Source organism: Orcinus orca, chromosome 7, assembly GCF_937001465.1.
Source record: "Orcinus orca chromosome 7, mOrcOrc1.1, whole genome shotgun sequence".
In the NCBI taxonomy this organism is placed as follows: domain Eukaryota; kingdom Metazoa; phylum Chordata; class Mammalia; order Artiodactyla; family Delphinidae; genus Orcinus; species Orcinus orca.
Genome location: NC_064565.1, coordinates 8,538,034 through 8,563,688, shown reverse-complemented (window position 1 = coordinate 8,563,688; position 25,655 = coordinate 8,538,034). Strand labels below are relative to the sequence as shown.

Here is a 25,655-nt window from a genome sequence, read left to right as displayed (position 1 = left end):
TCATTTCATCAGTGTCTTATACTTTTCTGCATAGAGGACTTTTGCCTCCTTAGGTAAGTTTATTCCTAGGTATTTTATTCTTTTTTTGCAATAGTAAATGGAGCGTTTCCTTAATTTCTCCTTCTGATATTTTGTTCTTAGTGTATAGAAATGCAAGAGATTTCTGTGCATTAATTTTGTATCCTGCTACTTTACCAAACTGATTGATTTGCTCTAGTAGTTTTCTGGTGTCATCTTTAGGATTTTTTATGTATAGTATCATGTCATCTGCAAACAGTGACAGTTTTACTTCTTTTCCAATTTGGATTCCTTTTCTTTTCCTTCTCTGTCTGCTGTGACTAAAACATCTAAAACTATATTGAATAATGGTGAGAGTGGGTACCCTTGTATTTTTCGTGATCTAGGAGGAAATGCTTTCATATTTTTACCATTGAGAATGATGTTTGCTGTGGGTTTATCATATATGGTTTTTATTATGTTGAGGTAGGTTCACTCTATTCCCACTTTTTGGATAGTTTTTATCATAAACTGGTGTTGAATTTTGTTGAAATCTTTTTCTGCATCTATTGAGATTATAATATGGTTTTTAATCCTTCAATTTGTTAGTATGGTGTATCATATTGATTGATTTGCATATATTGAAAAATCCTTTCATTCCTGGGATAAACCCCACTTGATCATGGTGTATGATCCTTTTAATGTGCTTTTGGATTCTGTTTGCTAGTATTTTGTTGAGGATTTTTGCATCTATGTGATATTGGCCTGTAATTTTCTTTCTTTTTTTTCTTTTTGATATCTTTGTCTGGTTTTGGTATCAGGGTGATGGTGACCTCATGGAATGAATTTGGGAGTGTTCCTTCCTCTGCTATATTTTGGAAGAGTTTGAGCAGGGTAGGTGTTAGCTCTTCTCTAAATGTTTGATAGAATTTGACTGTGGAGCCATCTGGCTCTGGGCTTTTGTTTGTTGGAATACTTTAAATCAGAGTTTCAAATTCAGTGCTTATTATTGGTCTGTTCATATTTTCTATTTGTTCCTGGTTCAGTCTTGGAAGGTTGCACTTTTCTAAAAATTTGTCCATTTCTTCCAGGCTGCCCATTTGATTGGCATAGAGTTGCTTGTAGTAATCTCTCATGATCCTTTGTATTTCTGCAGTGTCAGTTGTTACTTCTCCTTTTTCATTTCTAATTCTGTTGATCTGAGTCTTCTCTCTTCTTTTCTTGATGAGTCTCTCTAATGGTTTATCAATTTTGTTTATCTTCTCAAATAACCAGCTTTAAGTTTTATTGATCTTTGGTATTGTTTCCTTCATTTCTCTTTCATTTATTTCTGATCTGATCCTTATGATTTCTTTCTGTCTGCTAACTTTGGGGGTTTTTTGTTGTTCTTCTTTCTCTAGTTGCTTTAGGTGTAAGGTTAGGTTGTTTATTTTGAGATTTTTCTTGTTTCTTGAGGTAGGATTGTATTGTTATAAACTTCTCTCTTAGAACAGCTTTTGCTGCATCCCATAGATTTTGGGTCATTGTGTTTTCATTGTCATTTGTTTCTAGACATTTTTTGATTTTCCCTTTGGTTTCCTCACTGAACTCTTTGTTGTTTAGTAGCATATTGTTTAGCCTCCATGTGTTTCCACTTTTTACAGTTTTTTTTTCCTGAAATTGATATCTAGTCTCATAACATTGTGGTTGGAAAAGAAGTTTCATACAATTCTAAGTTTCTTAAACTTACTGAGGCTTGATTTTTGATCCAAGATGTGATCTATCCTGGAGAATGTTCCATGAGCACTTGAGAAGAAAGTGTATTCTGTTGTTTTATGATGGAATGTTCTATAAATATCAATTAAGTCCATCTGCTCTAATGTGTCCTTTAAAGCCTGTGTTTCCTTACTGATTTTCATTTTGGATGATCTGTCCATTTGTGAAAGTGAGGTGTTAAAGTTCCCTACTATTACTTTGTTACTGTCCATTTCCCCTTTTATGGCTGTTAGCATTTGCCTTATGTATTGAGGTGCTCATGTTAGGTGCATATTTACAATTGTTATATCTTCTTCTTGGATTGATCCCTTGATCATTATTTAGTGTCCTTCTTTGTCTCTTGTAATAGTCTTATTTTAAAGTCTCTTTTGTCTGATATGAGTATTTCTACTACAGCTTTCTTTTGATTTCCATTTGCATGGAATATATTTTTCCATCCCCTCATTTTCAGTCTGTATGTGTCCCTTGATCTGAAGTTGGTCTCTTGTAGACAGCATATATATGGGTCTTGTTTTTGTATCCATTTAGCCAGTCTGTGTCTTCTGGTTGGAGCAATTAATCCATTTACATTTTAGATAATTTTCAATATGTATGTTCCTATTACCATTTTCCTAGTTGTTTTGGGGTTTGTTTTCATAGGTCTTTTCCTTCTCTTGTGTTTCCTGCGTAGAGAAGTTCCTTTAGCATTTGTTGTAAAGCTGGTTTGGTGGTGCTGAATTCTTTTAACTTTTACTTGTCTGTAAAACTTTTGATTTCTCTGTCAAATCTGAATGAGATCCTTGCTGGGTAGAGTAATCTTGCTTGTAGGTTTTTCCCTTTCATCACTTTAAATATATTCTGCCACTCCTCTATGGCCTGCAGAGTTTCTGCTGAAAGATCAGCTGTTTATCTTATGGGAATGTTTTTGCTTTTCCCTTCTATGTTATTTGTATGTTAGTTGTTGCTTTTCCCTTGCTGCTTTTATTATTTTTTTCTTTCTGTTTACTTTTTGTTACTTTGATTAATATGTGTCTCTGTGTGTTTCTCCTTGTGTTTACCCTGTATGTGTCTCTCTGCAGTTTCTGGACTTGATTGACTATTTCCTTTCCCATTTTGGGGAAGTTTTCAACTCTAATCTCTTCAAATATTTTCTCAGACCCTTTCTTTTTTTGTTCTTCTTCTGGGATGCCTATAATTCAAATGTTGGTGCACTTAATGCTGTCCCAGAGGTCTCTGTTACTGTCCTCAATTCTTTTCATTCTTCTTTCTTTATTCTGCTCTGTGGCAGTTATTTCCACCATTCTATCTTCCAGCTTACTTATCCGTTCTTCTGCCTCAGTTATTCTGCTATTGATTCCTTCTAGAGTTCAGTTATTTTGTTGTTCATTACTGTTGTTTGCTCTTTAGTTCTTCTAGGTCCTTGTTAAGTGTTTCCTGTATTTTCTCCATTCTGTTTTAGACATTTTGGATCATCTTTACTATCATTACTATGAATTCTTTTTCATAGTAGTTTGCCTATTCCCTCTTCATTATTTGGTCTTGTGGGTTTTTATCTTGCTCCTTTGTCTGCAAGATATTTCTCTGTCTTCTCATTTTTTCTAACTTACTGTGTGGTTTCCTTTCCCTAGGCAGCAGGGTTGTAGCTCCTCTTGCTTCTGTTCTCTGCCCCTGGTGGTGAGGTTGGTCCAGAGTCTTGCATAGCCTTCCTGATGGGAGGTGCTGGTGCCTGTGTTCTGTTGAGTGGAGCTGAGTCTTTTTCCTCTGATGAGCAGGGTGGCATCAGGTGGTGTGTTTTGGGGTGTCTGTGAACTTAGTATGACTTTAGGTAGTCTGAGTGCTGATGGGTGGGTTTGTGTTACTGTGTTGTTTGTTGTTTGGTGTGAGGCATCCATCTCTGGGAACTGCAGGCAGTTGGGTGGAGCTGGGTCTTTGATTCAGATAGAGGCCTCCATGAGAGCTCTTGGTGATTAATCTTCCCTGACTCCAGGAATTCTCTAGTGGTCCAGCACCCTGGACTCAGTGCTCCCACCCCAGAGCCTCAGGCCTTACTTCCAGTCAGGGAACAAACACCCCACAAGTCACTCATCCCAGCAATAAAGAGGATTAACAAAAGCAGATAAACAAAACGCTTGACAAATGGTAAAAAGTAAAATCAAACAAACAAAAACAGAAACACACATACACACAAAAGAAACAAAAACAGAACCAAATAAAACAAAATCAAGAGAACAACCAGACAAACAAAGAACCCAAGAATGAAATTAAACAATTAAAAACAAAACTAACAAAATCACAAAAACAAAAAACAAAATCAAAGCAGAGTGCGAACTGAAGAATGAAGCAAAGAAACAAAACAAACCAACAAAAATGATTAAAAAAAAGAAGAAAAAGGGGAAAGAAGACAGAACAACAGAAAAGCAATGTAGAAATAGAAATATAATAAAATAAAATAAAAACATATTAAAGAAAAAAAACCTCTAGACAATTGGTAAAAACAAAATCAACACAACCAAAAACAGAAACAAGGAAACACACAGACATGCAAAGAAACAAAAACAGAACCAAATAAAATAAAAACCAAAGAACAACTAGACAAACAGAAGAACACTGAAACAAAATCAAACAATTTCAATCAAAACTAACAAAAACAGAAAACCTAAAAACAAAACAAAACCAGTGTGCCTACTGAAGCATAAAGCAAAGAAAGAAAAGGAACCAATAAAAATGAGTTTAAGAAAAAGGGAAAAAACACAGTACAAGTGAAAGGCAAAGTAGAAATGGAAATATAAAAAAACATATATACAGGAAAAAGAAGACGGACAAAGTAGGCAAAAAACACAGAACAACAGAAAAGAAAAGTAAAAACAGAAATACATGAATATAAAAATGTAAAAGGTGTTATAAAACAAGAAGATCCCAAAATACTAAAGAAAAAAATATATACTAGAAAACAAAAAACAAGGCAGAACCAACAACAGAATGAATCAAAACATAATAAAATTAATAATAATAATTATGTTTCCCTGAGGTCTCAGCTCTAAGTGTCCTTGCACACACCCTGAGGCACAGTCCAGGGTGCAAGAGACCCCTCTGCAAGAGACACTCCTCTGTCTCTGGCCTGGTCTCTGGACTTGCTGTGGGCCCTTTGGGGACAACTGAGACTCTGATCTGGCCCAACTCCTGTGTGTGCTGCCCCCTAAGTCCACAGCTGTCAGAGCTAGACTGTTTTCTTTTGTGGGAACACTCATTGTCTACTCAAGTATTCCATAGATGCAGGGTTTACTTATCTGATTATGTAGATTTAATCTGCAGCTAGTGCAGCTGATGGAAAGGTTTTCAGTCTTCTTCCTTAGTCACCCCATCCCTGGGGTTCAGCTTTGGTTTTATTCCCACCTCTGTGTGTGGTCCACCCATAGAAGTCTGGTCCTGAGGCTGCCTTGGAGCTCTTTGGTCTGCCCCAGTGAGGACAGGGTGCAGAGGTGGTCTGACTTCTTGGACTGTGGGAGCTCAGGCAGCGCCAACTGTGCAGGGAAGTCAGCAGCCACGAGCATAAGAGATATGGCCCTACTGAGGGGCTTTTCTGGTGGCTGGTGGCTGGTGCATGAAAGCCAGACCTGAGAGGGCTTTTCCTATTTCCCTGCAGCCAGCATGTGAGGGCCAGCTCTGACGGGGGCTTTTTTTATTACTCAGAAGCTGGCACGCAATAGCCAGCCTTGATCGGGCTACTTTTATTGTTGTCAGCAGGCGCCAGCATGTGGGGAGAGAGAGGTTACATATTTGGCTCCTCCCCCTGTGTGTGACTCAGCAGTAGTGCCCTGTTTCTGTGGCAGTCCAGTCTTCCTCTGTAGGCATTCCCTGTTGTGGATTTCCTCCCTCCCGTCTCCTCAGTCTGTGTCCCCACCGCCAACAGCAGTTCTCACTCTGGATCTGTTCTCCAGTCCCCATGCTCCTGCTACCAGCTCCCTTGCACTCCTGTGAACACACGTCCCAGTCCAGGGCACATAGGGCCACGGTACGGACCATCTGTGTAGTTCTCACTCTGTCCAGTCTGCCACAGATCAGCCACTTCACCTTCTTCCAACAGCCTCAAATGCTTCCCTTCTGTCCCAATTGATTTCCCCATCAGAGAGGGGGTTTCCCCATTGGAGAGGGGGTTTCCCTGAATTCGGGAATCTCTCCTCTGCCTCAACTCCCCTTCTCCAGGGTGCAGGTCCCATCTTGCTTCCTCTCCTCCTCCTTCTCCCTTCTTTTTTCATCCCACCCAGTTAAGCAGGGATCTTTATAGTCCTTTCTGACTATAAAGAAAGTCAGAAAGGACTATAAAGATCCAGTGTCCAAGGTCTTCTGCCAGTGTTCAGTTGGTATTCTGTGAGAATTGTTGCATCTATAGATATATTCATGATGCATCTGTGGAGAGAGATGAACCCTACATCCTCCTATTCCTCTGCCATCTTAACTCCTTCCTGTAGGTGTATTCTTGATGCATTTGTGGGGAAAGGTGAACTTTACATCCTCCTACTCCTCTGTCTTGACTCAATTCTCTTTGATCCATTTTGAATTAATTTTTCTGTATGGTATAAGGTAAGGATCCACCTTCATACTTTTGCATGTTGCATCCAATTTTCCCAGCATCGTTTGTGGAAAAAATGGTCCTTTCTCCATTGAATAGTTTTGACATTCTTGTCAAAGGGTGCCAAATATGTAAGGGTTTATTTCTGGGCTGGCTATTATATTCCATTGTTCTGTATGTCTGTCCTTATGCCAGTAGTATCTGTTTTGTTTACTGTAGCTTTGTAATAAGTTTTCAAATTATGAAGTGTGAGTTCTCCAACTTTGTTCTTTTTCAGGATTGTTTTGGCTCTTTTGAGTCCCTTGAGATTCCATGTGAATTTCAAGATAGGTTGTTCTATTCCTGCAAAAGAGAATCTATTGGGATTTTTGTAGGGATTGCATTGAATCTTTAGATTGCTTTATATAGTATTTTCATTTTAGCAATATTAAATCTTCCAATCCATGAACACAAGTTATCTTTCTACTTATTTATGTTTTTAATTTTTTTCAGCAATACTTTATAGTTTTCAACGTACAATTATTTTGCCTCCTTGGTTAAATTCATTCCCAAGTGTTTTATTTTTTATGCTATGAAATTGTTTTATTCATTTCCTTTTTGGATTGTTCATTGTTAGTGTATGGAAATTCAACTGATATTTGTTGATTTTGTATCTTTCAACTTGGCTGAATTAATTTATTAACTCTAGCAGTTTTCTTGTGGATCTTTAGAATTTTCTATTTTTAAAATCATGTTGTCTGAAAGTGTGCATACTTGTCTTATGTCTGATCTTAGGGGAAAGTTTCAGTCTTTTTAGCATTGAGGGTAATGTTAGCTGTGAGTTTTTAATTCCCTTTGTCGTGTTGAGGATATTTCTTTCTATTCCTAGTTTATTGAGTATTTTTTATCATGAAAGGGTGTTGGATATTGTAAAATGCCTTTTCTGCATCAGTTGAGATGATCATGTGTTTTTTTCCTTCATCTTACTAATGGCATGTATTACATAGTTTGTTTTTTGTATATTGAACCATCCTTGCACTTCAGGAATAAAACTCACTTGGTCTTGGTGTATAATCCTTTTACTATGCTGCTGAATTCAGTTTGCTAGTATTTTGTTGAGAATTTTTGTATCTATATATTCATAAGAAATATTGGTATGTAGTTTTCTTGTAGTTTCTTTTCTGGCTTTGGTATCAGGGTAGTGCTGACCTCATGGAATCAGTTAGGAACTATTCCCACCTCTTCAATATTTTGGAAGAGTTTCAGCATAATTAGTTTTAAATCCTCCTTGAATATTTGATGGAATTTACCAGTTAAGCCATCTTGTCCTAGGCTTTTCTCTACTGAGAGATTTTTTTTATTACTGACATAGTCTCCTTATTAGTTATAGGTCTATTCAGATTTTCTTTTTCTTCGTGATTCTATTTTTTTTTTTTTTTTTTTGCAGTACGCGGGCTTCTCACTGTTGTGGCCTCTCCTGTTGTGGAGCACAGGCTCCAGACATGCAGGCTTAGTGGGCATGGCTCACGGGTCCAGCCGCTCCGCAGCATGTGGGATCTTCCCAGACCGGGGCACGAACCCGTGTCCCCTGCATCGGCAGGCAGACTCTCAACCACTGCGCCACCAGGGAAGCCCCTCTTCGTGATTCATTTTTATAGATGTACATTTCTAGGAATTTGTCCATTTCATCTAGGTTATGCAATTGGTTGATATATAAATGTTCATAGCATTCTCTTATTATCTTTTTTATTTTTATAAAATTGGTGGTGATATCCCCACTTATATTTCTGATTTCAGTACTTTGAGTCTTCTCTCTTTTTTACTCAGTTTAAGCTAAATGTGTGTCAATTTAGTTGATCTTTTCAAAAAATCAACTTTGGTTTTGATGACTTTTTCCTGTTTTATTTTTTTTCCTCTTCTCTATTGTATTTATCTCCACTAAGTTTTATTGCTTCTTTCCTTCTACTGGCTATGGGTTAGTTTATTCTTCTTTTTCTAGTTCCTTAAAATATAAATTTAGGTTATCGATTTGAGATCTTTCTTCTTTTTTAATGTATGCATTGTAGCAATAAATTTCCTACTTAGCACTGCTTTCTCTGCATCCTGTAAGTTTTGGTATATTGTGTCTCTTTTTATTTGTCTCAAGTATTTTCTAATAAAGCTTGCAGATTCTTTACTCAGCCATGTTTAATTCTGCATTTAATTTGCAGTGTTTTTGACTTCTAGCATATTCTTTGGATTTCTTTCTTGGAATTCTTCCTGTCAGCTATATTACCACTTGTTCTTGCATTTTGCCTACTTTTTTCACTAGAACTCTTAACATATTAATCAATCTTATTTTATAATCTTTATGTGATAATTCCAACATCTGTGACTGGTTCTGGCAATAGCTTTGTCCCTCAGACATTGTTTACTCTTGGCTTTAACAGGCTTTATAATTTTTTGTTGAAAGCCAGACATTGTATAGGGTAATAGGTACTGAGGTAAATAGGCTTTTAGTGTGAGGATTTATGTTAATCTGGCTAAGAGTTGGGCTGCTTTAATATTTCTTATAACTATAGGCACCAGAGGCTTCATATTACTCTAGTGGGCTTACTTTTTCCTCCCTTCTTTTCTTTGTGGCTTCCTTTTGTTCTGATCTTTAGAGAGAGTCTTTGTCTTGTAGCTCTTTTAGTTTTAATCCACAGTTCTTATTACTGGAGGCTTATTAGTGTGGTAATGGGGTTAGTCAGGAGGGAGAGAATGTGTCCTTATCTTCTAAGCTTCTAATCAGTCTCAGTCTTTTGTGGGCCTGTGCCCCCAGGGTGGGGTTAAGCCTTCCAAAACCCTAGTCCCTTCTGGCCCACCATTTCCAGTTTTGTATTTTGGAGTCCTTTTCTGGTTAACTGTCCTTTTCTTTTTATCTTTCTTTCTATCTATATTTCTTTTTCTTAAGTGAGACAGGAAGGCTGGAGATGACAGGGGTCGGGTGGAGTGCCTTCCTTCAGCTTGGAAAAGTCTTCAGAATAGTCCCCTGGGGAAGCCTCTCCCCTTTACATAGGCCTGTTAGGGAGAAGGTTATGGAGGGTTTCACAATGGCTACTCTTCTTCCTTTGCCAAGCCCATGAGGGGGTCTTTTGTCCTCACCCTGAAAACACAGTGTGGTTCCTGGAGGAAAGCCATGAAAGTGTGAGCCCCCCTTTAGTGCCCAGCCCCTTATAGCTTCTTATTCAGCCTACAGCCACTTGTCAAAACGACTCCTGAACAGTTCCTACCAGTTCTTTGGCATCTTGCACCAGGTCTTGGTTGCCTCATTTCTCTGGATGCACCTTTGCCTCCAGGCTTCAGAGGAGTTATTTGCTCTGTGACCTCTGTTCTCTGATGAGTCAAGGAAAGTCATGGATTTTCAGGTTGTCCACATTTTTCTTGTTGTAAGGATGGGAATGACAACTTTTAAGGCCTTATACATAATAACAAAAGAACTCACCTCTCCCCTTCCAAAGATGGGGGTGTGTAGTATGTTTGTATGAGCATGGAGCCCAGGCCATTAACATCAGGCCCTTAAGGTAGGTGGGCATTGGGGTGGAGACATAGAAGCAGGATGCACTGTTCATTTTAAAAAATACATCTGTTCCTTGTTAAATTTCACTTTTATAGTTTTGGGGAGGACTTTCAGAGAGAACATTTAGGAGAAAAAGGAGTGCGTGCAGCATTGTTTGTAACAGCAAAAATGGGAAATAACTTGATTATCCATCAACAGGAGAGTGTTTAAATTACTTGCCACCTACAGGAGACTGCTGTGCAGCTTTCAAGAGAATGGAGAACCTGCGTGCTCCTGGTGCCTGCTAAGCTCAAGGAAGACATCTGTGATATGGTGTGCAGTAAGAAAAAAGGTTCAAGTCCATGTGTGTTTATGTCATGGGCAGAGAAAGGGTCTGAGGACACACCCAATGTTCAAGAAGGACAGGGAAGAGGAGGCTCTGCACTTGGCATTGTTTGAATTGGTTGTAGTAAGTGGGTATTAATTTTGATTCAAAACAACAGGGGGTAATAGAGGAATTGGAGGAGACTCACTTTTCATTGTTCTCCCTTCTGTGTCATTTGAGTTTTGTATTCTGTATATTTGTCCCCATTTTATAAAAATAAATAAATAAATAAGCAAACAAACAAATAAATAAACTGAAGAGCCAGGAAAGGTAAGAAGCACCCCCAATGTAGTTGGCAGGCATTTCCCCAACCTGTGCTGGCCTTCACCTCCTTCTTCTTTCCAGCACCTTCTGCTCTCTTCCCTGCCCTCCTGGTCCACCCTGGCCACCCTGCTGTAGGGCCCAGGCCTTCCCCAGCTGGAAGGCTGCCTGGGTACCTTCCCATTTTCTAACTCAACTTCAGAAGGTTGGAAGGGCAGAAGCACAGTGCACAGGCTCCAGGGTGAACCCCAGCTCCCCCACCACTGTGTTACCCTGGGACATCTGTGAGCTGGGGACAACTGGACCTACTTCTCAGGATTTTACTTTACATGGGAAAAATCTTCTATAACCTCTACAGCCACGTGTGAATGAGAGGGCTGGAAATTGACCAGAGTTATGAAAATGCCCCAAGCAGGTCTCTTCCACACCCATCACTGGGTTAGGCACCTGTCCCAGGAGCTGGACCCTGAAGTTCCCCTCTTCCTCCCAGTGCGTCACCTCGAGGACATCCTTGAGGACTGTGAAGCCCAGTCAGAATGGCATTGCCTGGACCCATCTTGCTGGGGAGGGCAGCCTGAGGGGTGGGGTGCAGAAAGAGATGGGCTGAGGGACCCTTGACTCAGTGCACACAAGAGGAAGATCACACAGCCTCTTTCACTCTCCCAGCAGGGTGCCTAGCACACCACTGCTGGGACCACTCCCCAGATTGCTGAGTGAGAATCTCTGCAGTGCTGGGATTGCCTAAAATGCTCCCCAGATTGAGAGGCACTGGGCAATATTTCCTCCCAGTAGGCATGGTCCTAAGTCCTTGTTTCTGCTGCCCTGCTGTTGGGTCACCGTGCACCTGCTTCACCATGGACTCTGAGTCCTGGGTCCCCTTTGGTACTGCCCTCCTGACTCCAGGCCTCTCCTGACCTGGACCACTTTGGTTCCTGCCCTTCCCAGTGCTCTTGGACCAGGCTGGTTCTTCCACATCTTCAGAAGTCACTGTGTCACATCAAGGAAGTCTCCATCAGAACTTCTGCCAGGTTAAACCCAACTCTGCTGCTCTCTAGACACAAGGCCCACAGGCAACAAGAAATCAGAAAACCATGTACAACCTTTTGATATTTCATTCTTGTAACAGTATTTACTGAGCACTTGCTCTGCTCAGGTGCGGTATAAAGTAACGGAGATGCACTCCTGGAACCCAGACACCTGTGCCCTAAAAGAAGGGAGGAGAGGAGGCTTCGAGAGGGGTGTTCATGGCAGGAGCCTACCGAGAGCTGGGCCCTAGGAGTCGGGGTTCGGCTCAGACACCATCAGTCCCACACACTGCCCGAGTGTGTCATGGGCAAGCCACATCCGCACCCTGGCCTCGGTTTCCATGTCAGAAACCAGGAGAGCAGCTGCATTCCGATTGCTGCAGGGATGCAGCGAGCTACTCCACATGTCACCTGCTCCCATCTAGGCCCAATAACGCTGTCGTGACCACTTGTGGCAGTCCTGGGAGGAAGGGTCAAGTGTGGCTTCCCAGAAAGGCTGGCCCTGACCTTCTTGTGTCCTGTCTCGATGGGCCTGGTCAGGAGCCCTGTCATGCCCTTTTGAACCTCCCATGTGCTGCATGCATCCTCCACACAGTGGGCCCCAGGAAGCAGGTGTTAATGAGGGCCGTGGAGCGTGTTCTAGCCTGAAACAAAGCCTCAGACAATCAGGAGAGGCCCCAGCCTGTGGTCAGCTTGCCAGACTGCATCCCTTCATCTGGAATTCCTCCCTCATCACTGGGCCTGCCCCCTTTCTAGGCTGGCCTCTCTTCTAGAAAAAGCTTCATAGCTGCCTGTGGCATACTCCCCCCCCACGCACCCCCCACCCCCGCCTGGCACCTCACCACAACAGGGCAGCTGAGGCAGGATCTAATCGTAGGGAACCCTGGCAAGGGGCTGGCTGCTGGCCTGCTGCCCTGAGGCTGGCCAAACAGACACCTGCCCTTCCTGAGGTGCGAGCCACCTTTCCCTCTGTGATTCTGAATGTTGTGGCTTTCGAGGGGTTGGGGGATACAGCCTCATTCAAAGGTGAGCCTTCATGAAGCAGGAGGCTGGAATGCTTGGAAGCATGGAGGGCAAGAATGGCAGTGTGGAGAATCAGTCAGCTTCTTCCCCAAGAGTATCTTGCCACCTGTACCTCAGTTAGAGAATGCAAGCTGGGGGAAGTCATTGTTTGGATGGGATGCTTTGTGACAGAGAACACCCATCGGCCAGAGTCTGCAGGGTCTGGCCAGCCCTGGCAAGGTTGCACAGGAATGCATGGCATCTGCTGGTTCAAGGCTCTTGCTGAGATGGCTGGTTCTGCTTCCAATTCCCTCAGAGAAGCCCTTCAGGGTCCCGAAGGCTGTGGCTGCTCATCCTGGGGGTGGAGAGCAGGCTGGGGTGGGGCAAGTGGGCACTCCCAAGCTCATCTGCAGCCCCCTACCCCTGTCTCAAGCGCCTACCCCTGAGCCTCAGACTCCCCACTCACATTTATCACTCTCAACCCTTGTGCAGAGTTATCAGCACAATATGTACCCTTTATAATATGTACCATTTCCATCCCATCAGTTTCAAACCCGAGCTCCTCTCTCTGACATGCTGTATGAGGAGTGGCCAAATGTGGCTACTTCACATCTGGGTTTAGACGCTTCATTTTTTGGTGGGAAAGTCGGTGAGGCACATTTTGAGAGCGCTAGAAGCTTTGCGATTGTCCTTGGCCTTGGGCTGCCCGGGACCTATTCTGGCTGAGCTGGTGGGTTCAGCTGTGGATGCCTCCATGTTAAAATGCCCCGCCCCACTGAGTCCTGCCACCCCCTGCCCCCCAGTACAGTCCTCACATCGGGGACAAAGGGTGGAGATTTGGGTCTTAGGCTCTCCTGAGTGTGACCACAAAGACACAAGACCGTTCCAAAGGTGGGTCTCAGCCATGCTGGCCTGGGAGGTCCCACTTCCTGCTGGTTGCAGAGGATGCCCTCGTGGTCCAAGAAGCTGCAGCGGCTTTCTGGGGCACTTGCAGAGTGGGCCCCCTCCCACTGGCTGTTGGAAGTGAGGGCCAGAATTCCTGGCAGGTGATCCCAGGCAGCAGGACTGAGGGGGCTATGAGTCCAGCTGGCTCCTGTGTGCAGCCTGCTCTATAGCCCTTGAGCTGAGCTGCAGAGGCTGGTCCTCCACAGAGGCATGGGCCTGGGCATCCAGCCTGGCGGGCTCCACCCTGATCTGGCTCAGGTCCAGAATGCGGCCTGGGCACCTCTGGTCCTGTGGGCTGTGGAGTGGGCTGGCCAGGGAGGGCAGGCCACATATGGCAGCCATGCTAGGGAAGCTGTTAGGCTGTTTCTGTTGCAGAATGTCAGGGCCCCTGGCCTGAGGCTGCCCGCAGAGCCCACTACCTGTGTTCTGCCTTGGGGGCTGACAGTCTGGGTGGATCTGTAGGGCTGCCACCTGGGCCACACAGCCTGTCAGAGTGAGCTCTAAATCCATGGTGCTTCCCCCGAGACCTGGCCTCCAGGGACCTTGGAAACACCCCAGGTTCCCAGGAAAACTGGGCTCCTGGGAGCCAGGCCAGGCAGAGGGGTTTGGGACCTTGTTTTTGCTGGATGTGTTGGTTGCCATGGGGGCTGCAGACCCCACAGAGGAGAACGAGCCTTCAGGGTGGCCTTGTGTCCCTTCTTCCCCAGAGACCTGCACACACTCCAGAGGGGGGTCCCTGGATGGAGAGCTGGTCCCCTGCTTGGTCCCCGCTAGGACCTCACTCACTCCAGCAAGCGGGCCCTTGGGGCCCGAACATGCCCACAGCTCCCGCCTGCTGGGTGCTGAGCTCACGGAGGTCCTCCCCGCATCTAAGGCCCGGGTCTCCCCGCCCTCCAGCTTCACTGGACCTAGGCACACCTCAGAGCCAGCTCCTGGTTTCTCCACCAGTCCTCCCGGGGGCGTTGCAGGCTCCCTGGGGGCCGAGGCAGGCGGGACACGGAGCTCTGGGCTCCGGCGGAGCCAGTTGATAATGCCCATGGTGATGGCAAGCTCGGTGTCGCAGAGCTTCAGCAGGCACTCCTTGCCCCTCCAGGAGCTCTGCAAGAAGCTCTGGCTGAGTAGGTCTGGGCCTGGAGCGGCGGCCAGGTTCTCTTCTGCCCCCACGTGGAAGCTGCACATGGACAGCGGGGCTCCCAGTGCCGGCCCCGACAGACTCTCAGACACGCACAGGTCGTCGTCCAGGTTCGGGCTTCCAGGGCCCTCGGTGGGGTCATAGAAGAGCTCGTAGAGGGCGTCTCCGCTGTAGCTGTCCCTGGGGAAGGCGGCTGCGGGTGTGCCTGGGCTCGGGGCCTCCTTCTTGTCCTCCTCGAGGCCTGGTGAGAAGGAGTCATAGTAGCCCTCGTCGCTCGTGGACACAGATTCTGGCCGCTCGCTCTTGGGCGTGCCTGTGTCTATGGAGCTGGCTTTGGAGCCGCCGTGGGGGTCCCTGCATGGGCACAGGGGGAGCTCAGCAAGCCCAGCTGCATCTGGCCTGGGCTTGTCTGTGTCTGACCCCTGGGGGCCCCCCAGCCACGGACCTAGCAGGGCGCGATGTTGCTGCCTCACCGAGTGATTCACACGGTCCCAGAACTTGTCAAAGTCAGACATCTCGTTCTGGGCAGGTGATGCCAGCTGCTCTACGCTGCCCTGGAAGGGGCCCCTGGAAGCCATGCAGTCAGGGGCCTGGGATGCCCGGGCAGGGCTCTCCAGGCCCTCATGCAGCTCCAGGGATGGCACTGAGCTCTCGTCTGCAAAGATCTCCCCGCAGCCGGTGAGTGAGTCAAAGCTCTTGAGCGAGGCCACATCCTCACACAGGGCCCTGCAGAGGTCAAAGGAGGAGTCGGGTAGGAACTCACTGTCAGACAGGTCCTGGCACAGGCTGTCCAGTCCCAGCCCCTCGCCCAAGGGGAAGCAAGCTGTGCCTTGCTGCCCTCCAGCCTCTGATGGGCCTTCAGGGGAGGACAAGCTCTTCCCCTTGGTTGCCAGCGAGGCCAAATTCTCAGTTTTGTTTCTGCGGATGTGGAATAGATTCCGAAAACATTTCTTGGGTCGTTTCAGGGAAATTCTCTTCCTTGGGATGCTCTTGGCCACAGCTGGTACAAAGGGCATCTGGGGCACAAAGTGGCGGTAGTCAATCATGCGCTGGCTCCTGGGGGGCCCTGGGAAGCTTGCACTGCCCACCAGCTGCCCTGTAGCTGCGGCTGCCCTGTCAGTCCTGGGCACAGTGTCTTGAGTCTTGCTCTTCTGCACCAGTTTGAAGGTGGTCCCACAGAGAGCTGCAGGCCCCCCATTGGCGTCTGGCTGGGCCCCCTTGTCGGAGCACCTGTCATATCCTTGGGTGCTGGGACTGACCTGGGGGCCCCTCTCACTGTGGGGTCGCTGCTGCCCTCCTGGTGAGACTGCATCCTCCATGGCCGGGATAGTGGCTGCTGCATCTGGGGGTTTCTCATGGTCAATCTGCAGGCTAGATTTGATGAATGTCTTTCCTCTCTTCAGCTCCATGCTGCAGTGTCCCTGCTGCTGTGGAGGAAAGAAGGAGGCACTCGGTATCCAAGATGGAGGCCTGTGGTTCTAGAAGACATGTGTTTGCCTCCCCCTCCCCACCCCCCACCCACCCACTGCCCACATGGGCATGGGAGCTGAGCTCTGACATCTGAGCTTGGATCCTCCATGGAGGCAAGAGGAGAGGGAGATGGGAACTGCCACATCCACAGGCTTGCTGCTCCAGCCTTTGCAGATAACTGATACCCAATACCCAGAGAAGTTAAGTCATGTGCTTAAAGGCAGACAACAGGAGACAAAATGAGAGCATACTGGGGTCTGGTACTCCTGTAGTCGTGATCTTGCGACTCCCTTGAGCATCCTTTCAGAGCTTATCTGGGCAAGTTAGACTTCCATGTCCAGGCCCGGCACTCTACCCACAGCACCATATCCTTAGGAGGAGTATCATGGCCCTTCTGAGTGGATGAAGCAGAGGACTCAATAAATAAGTTGCTTCCTTCATGCAAGAGACAGGGAAACCCAAGCCTAATTCCTGGGCTGGGCGCAGTGGGCCATGTGGATGTGGGGGGAGGGAAGACACATGCATGCCCTCCAGGACTGCTGCATCTGTTTGAGGGGGGAAGACTCAGTCTACACAGAGGCCATCAGGCAAGGCACAGCCAAGCATCTCATGGTGCACGAGAGCTTGCGCACGGAGGAGAGAGCAATGTGGCAGAAGGCGAAAGGGAGGAGAGAAGCAGGAGACCAGGAACAGGCAGACGGGCCACACACAGCACACCATGAGCTGGAAGAGCAGGCAGGGGTCGTCTTTTGTGGACGTCCTAACTGATAAACATTGCTACCTGGAGTGCCATCCAGAGAAAGGCTCTGATGCCCAGTCTGAGTTCAATGGGAAAGAGTGCTGGAATCGCTTATTGATGTCTGTTCTGGGTTCGGGAGTGGGAAGGTGGTAAGGGTGTTAACAACTTGATCATCCTTGCACAGCTGGGGAGTTTGGCCTTACCCCCCAGTCAGGGAAGAGCTATGGAAGTCTTCTGAGGGAGTGGGTGGAAGCAGTGGCATATGAAGTTGATGGTCTGAGACCATTTATCTGCTGTCTGAGTGGAGGATGGACTAAATCAGGAGAGAGGCTCTGAACAGAGAGGACTCACAAGAGGAAGCTAAAATGGACTGGGTATATGGAGATAAGGTCTAGATGGAAACTGCAGTTCTAAGCATGAAAAAGAGGGGTAAAGTCATAGGGTCTTTCAAAGGAAGAAACATGAGGATTTAGCAACTAAATGAAGAAAGACAAGCAGGCCAGAAGTCATAAACACTGAGGTCACGATTCATGCCATGAGGGGGACCATAGGAGTGGGAAAAGTCCAGAAAGTGGAGAGGATGAGATGTGAGCAAAGGCAAGGAAGGTACCTGTGTTAAGAGCTGCTTTAGGGGAGAGGAGCAAGGGTCTAGTTTTAAACCATTGCCTTTGGGGTGAGTTTGGAGACCCACAAGACCACATCAAAATAAGGCAGGGGCTTCCCTGGTGGTGCAGTGGTTGAGAGTCCGCCTGCCGATGCAGGGGACACGGGTTCATGCCTCGGTCCAGGAAGATCCCACATGCCGCAGAGCGGCTGGGCCCGTGAGCCATGGCCGCTGGGCCTGCGTGTCCGGAGCCTGTGCTCCGCAAGGAAAGGACCGGGAACCGCAAAAAGAAAAAAAAAAAAAAAAGAGGGCAATGCTATATCAGTAAACAAAGGATGTCACAGTCATCAGCGATTGCAGCCCTCCAATGTGAGCCAGTGAGCCCTGAGGAAACTCGGGAAGGAAAGAATACCTGCCATCTAGCAGCCATCAGACTGCAGCCACTCCCACGATCAGCCCTCAGGAAACTCAGGATGTGAAAACACAGGACGCTGGCCCCAGGTAGCTGAGGTGCATATCAAAGGAATGATTTCAGGGAGCCCAGAATCTTGCATCTTCCCATACACAGAAAAGTGCTAAATTCCTTAACTTGGGATAGCAGGTTTTCTTTAATTAACAATAATATTTTGACGTTCAGACTACCTGCCCTTTGTTGCAAAACTTCTATATAACCTGATTCCCCCCCTTGCCTCTTCTGAGCAGTTGTCTCAGGGTTACTTGAGATGCTGCCTCCTGGGCTTGAAGTCCTAAAAATTCCCACCAAATAAAACATAACTCAAAAAAAAAAAAGAAGAAAAAGAAGGCAGTGCTGAAGAGCACCCCCTGAGATGCCCCCCTGCCCTGGTGTGCTGTTCCTCACAGGTACCCTGCTCCCAGGCTCCATCTGCCTCATTGTCTCCGCCTCTCCTTGGCAGTGAGGGACCTGCCAGTTGGTCCTCTGGCTGGTTTCTTGGGCTCTCCATAAGGAGTGCTCCGTAGGGAGCATCTGGATTCACTCTCCCTCAGTCCACAGTCTGTGAGGGAGGAATAGAGCAGGTGTGCAGGCAAGTGGCTTTATTGGCCTGCATGCCTTTCACGCCCACTGCCAAAGAGGCCTCCCGGTCCCCTCCGGAGAGTCTCGGAAATGCTTCAACATGGGGTCCTGGAGGCGGGCGGAAGGGCTGTCTCCAGGCCCAGGTGGCAATGTTAAAGCCAAAGAGGATGAAAAGGGCTGGCAAAGTGGGCACTGCAGAGGCTCCCAGGGCAAGTGTCATGGCCTCCACCCCACTCCCACCTGTGGGCAATGCTTCCTCCCCCGCAGAGGAACACCTGGGGCCTTTGGCCAGAAGATAGAAGGAGCAGGCACCATGTCAGGGAAGGCTGCAGAGCCCAGGCTTGGATATGGCTGCAGTCCAGCTCTTGGTGGCAGCATCCTGGACAGTGGGTCAGTCCCTCAAGCTGCCTTTCTGCCTCCTGCCAGGTGGCATGTGCCCAAGTCTTCCCCACCCTGTACCTGCAGACCCCATTTCCACTCCCCACAACCTTTTGTAGCCTAGCTCTGGTGGGTTTGGGTACACACAGCATAGCGGTTATTTTCTGGGCTCTGGAGTGGGAAGACCTGTATCTGAGTCTTTGTTCCCTCTACCTAACCAGGCAGAGTGCTTGGCCCATAACCTTATAAGGGACATACTACTGTAACCCCCATTTGATAAAGGAGAAATTAAGGTGCAGAAAAGTCAATGGATTGGCCCAGGTCACACAGGTGGTAAGTAACAGACCTAGGATTTGAACCCAAGCCTGTCTGATACTAAACGTGTGCTCTTAACTGATAGACATTCTATGAACTAACAGCTCAATCTCCTCTTCGTGGGAAATCTAAACACTGAATAATAAATGTGGTTTTGTGAGAAATTTTGGAAAGCATAATGAAAATGAAGATTAAAAGCAAAAGTATAGCTCACAAACTTAGAAAAATTGTAACAGAAGGTAGTATAATTTCTATGGCAAGAAATTTTGGAGATATTCATTATGAGATTTCTGTTGCATTTATTTTTTTCCATGTTTTAGAAAAATATTTTTATTACTGTCCTTTGGGAAATAACTTCAACCAGGCATGATAAAGATTATTTCACTGTGTGCAGAATTTTGCAACTACAGAATATAAGATGGTTTATTTGATACTGATCTCTATAAATAAAACTTCTAGTTTCTTAATTCTTGTAATAGTTACTGATTTAAAATCAAATTCTTGGAATAGTTACTGATTTAAAATCATGAGCAATTGGAAGTTTCACCACACTCTAAAGTTGGAAAATGGTCTTTCAAAATAGCTGTCATTGCTATAGGTGTTGGGACCAAATGTCACTAACATTGCCAACCCTATTTCCTGAGTCTATTTAACACTTTGCACGTTGTTAGGACAATAAGCACTAAGGCCAGAACAATGAACCAGAAACTTGCAAAATACTGGAGCAATCAGGTGAAATTCAGTGTGTGTTCAGTCCATTCAGTTTCCATGTTAAAATATTTTACCAGATCCTGATTCTTTGGAAATGTGGGGTCCATATGTGACACGGGTGAGAACTCCCTGAGAGGTCAGAAGACCCACTGCCCAACTGGAGTCAAGCTGAGCGGCCATCTTTCATGATAATTCTCAGGGGCAAGTGGGATTTATCTGGACAGCCAGGTGCTGGCATTCTCATTTCCTGAGAGCAAAGGCCATGTATCCACGTTCTCAGTTGCAAAAATGCACAATCTGCCTTGTAACCCTGTGGCTAGACACCCTCTTTGTGGAGTCTGAGAGAGACTCCCCCATCATTTGCCAGCCAGGAAGGCCAATTTTCAGTTTTAACAGGTCACTCCAGGTGTGGGTGAGAAAGTAAAATAGGAGGAAGAGTGGACACAAGAGGGCAGGTTAGGAGCCAGAGGAAGGTCCAGGGGAAAGAAAGTGGTGGCAAAGACTTCCCACGTGTGAAAGCTTACATCTCAGCATCTTACACAGAGCGTGTGCATGCCTACGAACTTACTGCAAATTGAGCAAATGAAGTAATTCCATTTGCTGCTTTTCTACATTATGACTAACTTTAGCTCAACTGCCTAGAATTTTCTTTTCCTTTTGGTAAGGTAATTTTATGTTTTTCTTTCCTTTTTGAACATTAAAATGACCAGGTATTTCATGGAGTAAAATAAAAACCTTGGAGCTACACACGTGCAACAGAAACAGTTTGGAAATACAAAAATGTTGACTAATAGCTTTGGTATTTACCCTGCCTTCTCCTGCCCCACCCCCAATATCCAGGAAAATCACAAACATGAAACACAAAGGGGTGAATGGTGATAAGAGAGTAGGGACCTATGAGGGAAGCCCCGCCCAGGGACATCCTGGACATTGGGGTGGACAGGCTATGTATAGGGCAGTAGTTTATCTCTGTAAGAGGCTGCCTTGTCTAAGCCAAAACCTTCAGGGTGATGGAGTGAAGGCCACTTCGGGGAGGGACAGCCTCTATGTTCTGGGATGGCTGTGGGGTGGGGAATGAAGCAGAAATAGAATCTGCAGTGTTTAGAACATCACCAATTCACCCAGCCCCCACGTTGGGGAGACAAAGGGACCTTTGGGGAGCGAGGGTCCTGGTCTACTTTTTCTAAGGGAGTCTCTGGGCATTCCTGGCCTGCCCAGTGGAGAACAGATGGGTCTCCAGTCTTACTCGTCCCTTCCCAGTACCCGCATCCGAGGGGACAAGGTTCCCCCCTTCCGTGGCCCAGACCTTTTCAGGTCTGTGTCATCGCTCCCAGACCCCGCATCACGGAGTGGACAGAGTGCAGACACTGGTTCCTCCTCTCAGCCCGCCCATTGCGCGAAAAACGCACAAAAATTTCCAAATCGCTGCCCTCCTCCGCTCCACGCCTACATCCTCGGGGCTTTGGCGACTTACCGCTGGGGCCTGGAGCGTCGCAGGACGCGGCCTTGGCAGGTCCGGGAGCCGCGCCCGATCCCGAGCTGAGCGCTCAGCACCACGGTCAGCTCCCGGCGCAGCGCGCGCCCGCCGGACCCTGGGAGGCCGAGGGCCGGCTCCCTCCCTTCGCCGCAGGAGGGGCTGGGAGGCCGCGGCAGGAGGCGGGCCCGCAAGGGTTTAGCAGCCGGAGGGCAATCGCGCCGCGGCGGGGCGGGGCCCGGCAGAGAGCCTCTCGGGCGCGTAGGCGCACCAGCGCAGTAGTGGGCGAGGCGGCGCGCGGGGCCGGGTGGGGACCGCTCTGGCAGGGCCACCGCCCGGACCTCGCTCGGTCTCGCTTTGTTCGTGTTTATTCCGGTATCTGCCTCCGTGCGTCTCTGCCCTCCCCCGCAGGGCTGTGGTTCTGCATCCCTCAGGCCCAGCCTCTTGGGCTCCCCAGACTGACAGCCGCCCAGTCGTCTCCCCTTGCCCCCGACCGTATTTCCCCGCCGCGGTCCGAACTCCTGAGAGCGCGCAGGTGTGGGTGCCCCTAGCCTCCACAGCACGCAGCGCCGGGGCACATTTAGCCAACCCTGTCGGAAGGGCCGAGTCACGAGCCCTCCCCAGGATTCGGAGCGGGTTTGGAAGAAGGAGCAGGCCAATCTCGAGATGCGGGACAGAGTCTTCAAGAGCCTTCCTTACAGAGTGCCTTTCTTGGGCCTGATTATATGACTAATAGGAAGGAACGAGGTGCTCCCCTCACAGGTACTCACAGTGTGGCGTCTGCCGGTGCTGTGGCCTGCCGCAGTCTTGCGGGAGGGGCAGAAGTGTTGTGGGACTCTCTCCCCGCTGAGCTGAGGAAGGAGGGTCTGCACGCTGGGAGCAGGAATAAAGTATGGAGTAAGCAACTCCGGGATGGCTCGGAGAGAAGTGCCAGGAGCATGGGTGAGGGGCGGAGCACAGGCAGGGCTGGTGGGGCGGGGTGGAGTCGGGTGAGGGGGGAGAGTACAGGCAGAGAGCGCTGGGAGGAAGAAGGAAGGAGTCTTGCAGTCCAGGCTTGGGCTGAGGCCCAAAAGAGGTCAGGGCTCCGTGGATGACGAAGGCCACTCCTTTCTTTGAGCCTGATGGGCTCCCTCCCTGTTCCCATTTCCAAAAAAAATCCCCTGGATACAGACGTCCTTCCTTGGTCTGGGCTGGCTTTGTCATAAATCAGCAGCCTTCTTTATCATCAGTCACCTTGAGATCATCCCACCCCAGTCACCGCAGTCAAGAGCAGCTCCACCGCAGGCCCCTCCTTCAGCAAGGATCACCCACCACCTTTGGGTGAGGCCCCCTTCTTGCATTTCTTGGAGTTGAATCGTCTTTCTAGCCAGTGACTGACTCACTGTTAGGCCAGATGTCCTCCCTCCCCCCATGTTGATGGTATAGTCCTGACCTTTCCTGGCAGTTTCTGGCCTTCAGAGTTCCCAGAATCAATTTCCCCCCTATTACATAGAAACATAGTTGGATCTGTGCCTCATGCCACATAACCCTGAATCAAGTGTAGGATCCCCTAGACTCCACAGTCCTCACCAGTTTAAGTTAACAAAGATTAGCCTCTCCTATTATGGTCTCCCTTCTTCCGCATTACAGCATTACAAGGACAAATTTTCCCTTAACATCTTCCATTGAGTGATAATTGGTCTAGTCAATGCTCAGCTTGTCACCCTATTGTCAGTGAAAACTATTCTAAGCCATCTACTTCCTCCTGTTAGACAGTTCAAAAACATCCTTATTTTGGGGTATAAAAACCCCAAACAAAAACAAACTATAGGGCTTCCCTGGTGGCGCAGTGGTTGAGAGTCCGCCTGCCAATGCAGGGGACACGGGTTCATGCCTCGGTCCAGGAAGATCCCACATGCCGCAGAGCGGCTGGGCCCGTGAGCCATGGCCGCTGGGCCTGCGTGTCCGGAGCCTGTGCTCCGCAACGGGAGATGCCGCAACAGTGAGAGCCCCGCGTACCGCAAAAAAAAAAACTATATATATATATATATATATATACACACACACATAACATATATAACATATATATCATATATATAACATATACATAGTTTGTGTATTACATATAACATATATTTATATGTAATAAACAAACTATATATAATTATATATTATAAATAAAATATATTTATATATATAAATAAACTATATAATACACACACACACATATATAATTTTTTTCCCCAAGACATGGGATCTGGTCTTCTCCAAGGACCCCTGGAAAGACCTTTCACACCAAGATTTCCCAGTTTAGATATTACTGAAAGATTTTTTCTTTAAACTGTTTTAATATAAACTTACTTTATGTTATTTTTGTAACACACTGACTTAGTTTTCTCATCTGCATTTTCAGGCTGTGGCTATAACCCTCTTCTTTCCTGGCATGGGCTCTTAGGGTTTTCTTGACCTGGGCTCCCAGGTGACTTGATTGACTGGAGGATCTCAGGCCCCCTGGCCACACCCCTTGCTTTCTGACAGACCCAGAGGATTTCACTTAACTGTGAGCACAAATTTAACAACAGCCTATGATGCTGATCTGGCCAGCTGCATGAGTGGGTGTGCAAAGCTCCAGGTTTGCAGCCCGAGAACCCAGTTCCATGTGGGGCCCACATCTGAAGGGACTGGGAGGTGAGGGGGTGGAACCCCACACCTCTGAGGAAGGCTGGCAGGACTGGGACTGTCAACTTGGAGAAGAACATGCTTCAGGGGCCACAAGTTGGAGCAGATGGCTGACCAGGGAGGACGGCCAATGGCTCCAAGGATGGGCATGGCAAGAGGCAGTCTGGGACTCAGGTCAGTTCCCCTGCAGCGAGATGTCCTCCCCAATCTCAAACAAACTAGTGTGAGGGGTACTATCAGATGAAGTGGCTATGGCTATGGCTAGACGGTTTCTTGTTCTTTTACATTTACCTATATTTTAAAACGTCCATCCTAAAAACAAACTGAACAGAGTTTCTTTTTCTTTTTTTCAATTGTGGCAAAATATGCATAACATAGAATTTTCAATTTAACAGGTTTTAAGTGTATAGTTCGGTGTCATTAAGTACATTACATAGTTGTATAACATCATCTCTACCTACTTCCAAAATATTTTCATCACCTCACATAGAAACTCTGTACCCATAAAGTGATAACTACTCATTCCTCCCTCCTCCTAGCTGCTGTATTCTACTTTCTACCTGGATTCTACTTTCTTTCCCTGTGAATTAGACTCTTCTATGTAACTCATATAAATGGAATCGTTCAATATTTGCCCTTCTGTGTCTGGTTTATTTCACTTAGCATAAGGGTTTCAAGGTTCACCTATGTTGTATAATAGCCTTTATAAAAATTTCATTCCATTTTAGGACTGAATAATATTGCAGTGTATGTATGTACCACATTCTTTATCCATTCATCCACTGATGGACATTTGGGTTGTTTCTACCTTTTATCTATTGTGAATAATGCTGCTATAAACATTAGTGTACAAATATCTGTTCAAGTTTCAGCTATCACTTCTTTCTGGTATAGACCTAGAAGTGGAATTGTTGATCATATGATAATTCTATGTTTCGTTTTTTGAGGAACCATCACTTTTTTTTTCACAGTGGCAGCACCAGTTTACATTCCCACCAGGAATTTCTCCACATCTTTGCAGATACTTGTTATTTTCTGTGTTTTTTTTAATAATAGCCATCCTAATGGGTGTGAGTTGGTAGCTCCTTGTGGTTTTGATTTGCATTTCCCTAATTAGTAATGTTAAGGATGTTTTTCATGTGATTATTGGCCATTTGTATATCTTCTCTGGAGAAATATCTATTCAAGTTCTTTATTGAATTTTAAATTGGATTGTCTTTTTTTTCCCATCTGTATTGAGATATTATTGACATATATTGGGTTGGCCAAAAAGTTCATTTGGGTTTTTCCTTAAGATGTTATGAAAAACCTGAACGAATATTTTGGGCAAGCCAATACATATGTAAGTTTAAGGTGTAGAACTTGATGATTTTATACACAAATATATGGCAAAATATTTTCCACAATAAGGTTAGTTAACACTTTTATCCCCTCACAATATTGCCATCTGGGGGAGCTGAGGAGATAACATTTAAGATTCATTCTCTTAACAACTTTCAAGTATACAATACAGTATTGTCAATTATTGTCAACATGCTGTACATTACATCCCCAGAACTTATTCATCTTATAATTGGAAGTTTGTACTTCCAATATACCTTTGACCAATATCTCCCCATTTCCCCCATACTCTGGCAACCACCCTTCCACTCTCTGTTTCTATGAGTTCAGCTTTTTAAGATTCTACATATAAGTGACTCATGTGGTGTATGCCATCCTCTGT

General features: G+C 46.4%; 1 protein-coding gene across 1 annotated transcript; it reads right to left on the bottom strand.

Annotated features, from left to right (window-relative positions):
* Positions 1-7,989: 7,989 nt before the first annotated feature.
* AMER3 (APC membrane recruitment protein 3) lies at positions 7,990-22,226 on the bottom strand. Its single transcript, XM_033400195.2, has 2 exons — positions 22,045-22,226; positions 7,990-15,977 (listed from the first exon to the last, which is right to left on the bottom strand). Exon 2 carries the CDS (start codon positions 15,957-15,959, stop codon positions 13,548-13,550), a length of 2,412 nt encoding a protein of 803 aa, XP_033256086.1. The 5' UTR covers positions 15,960-15,977; positions 22,045-22,226; the 3' UTR covers positions 7,990-13,547.
* Between the last annotated feature and the right edge of the window lie 3,429 nt (positions 22,227-25,655).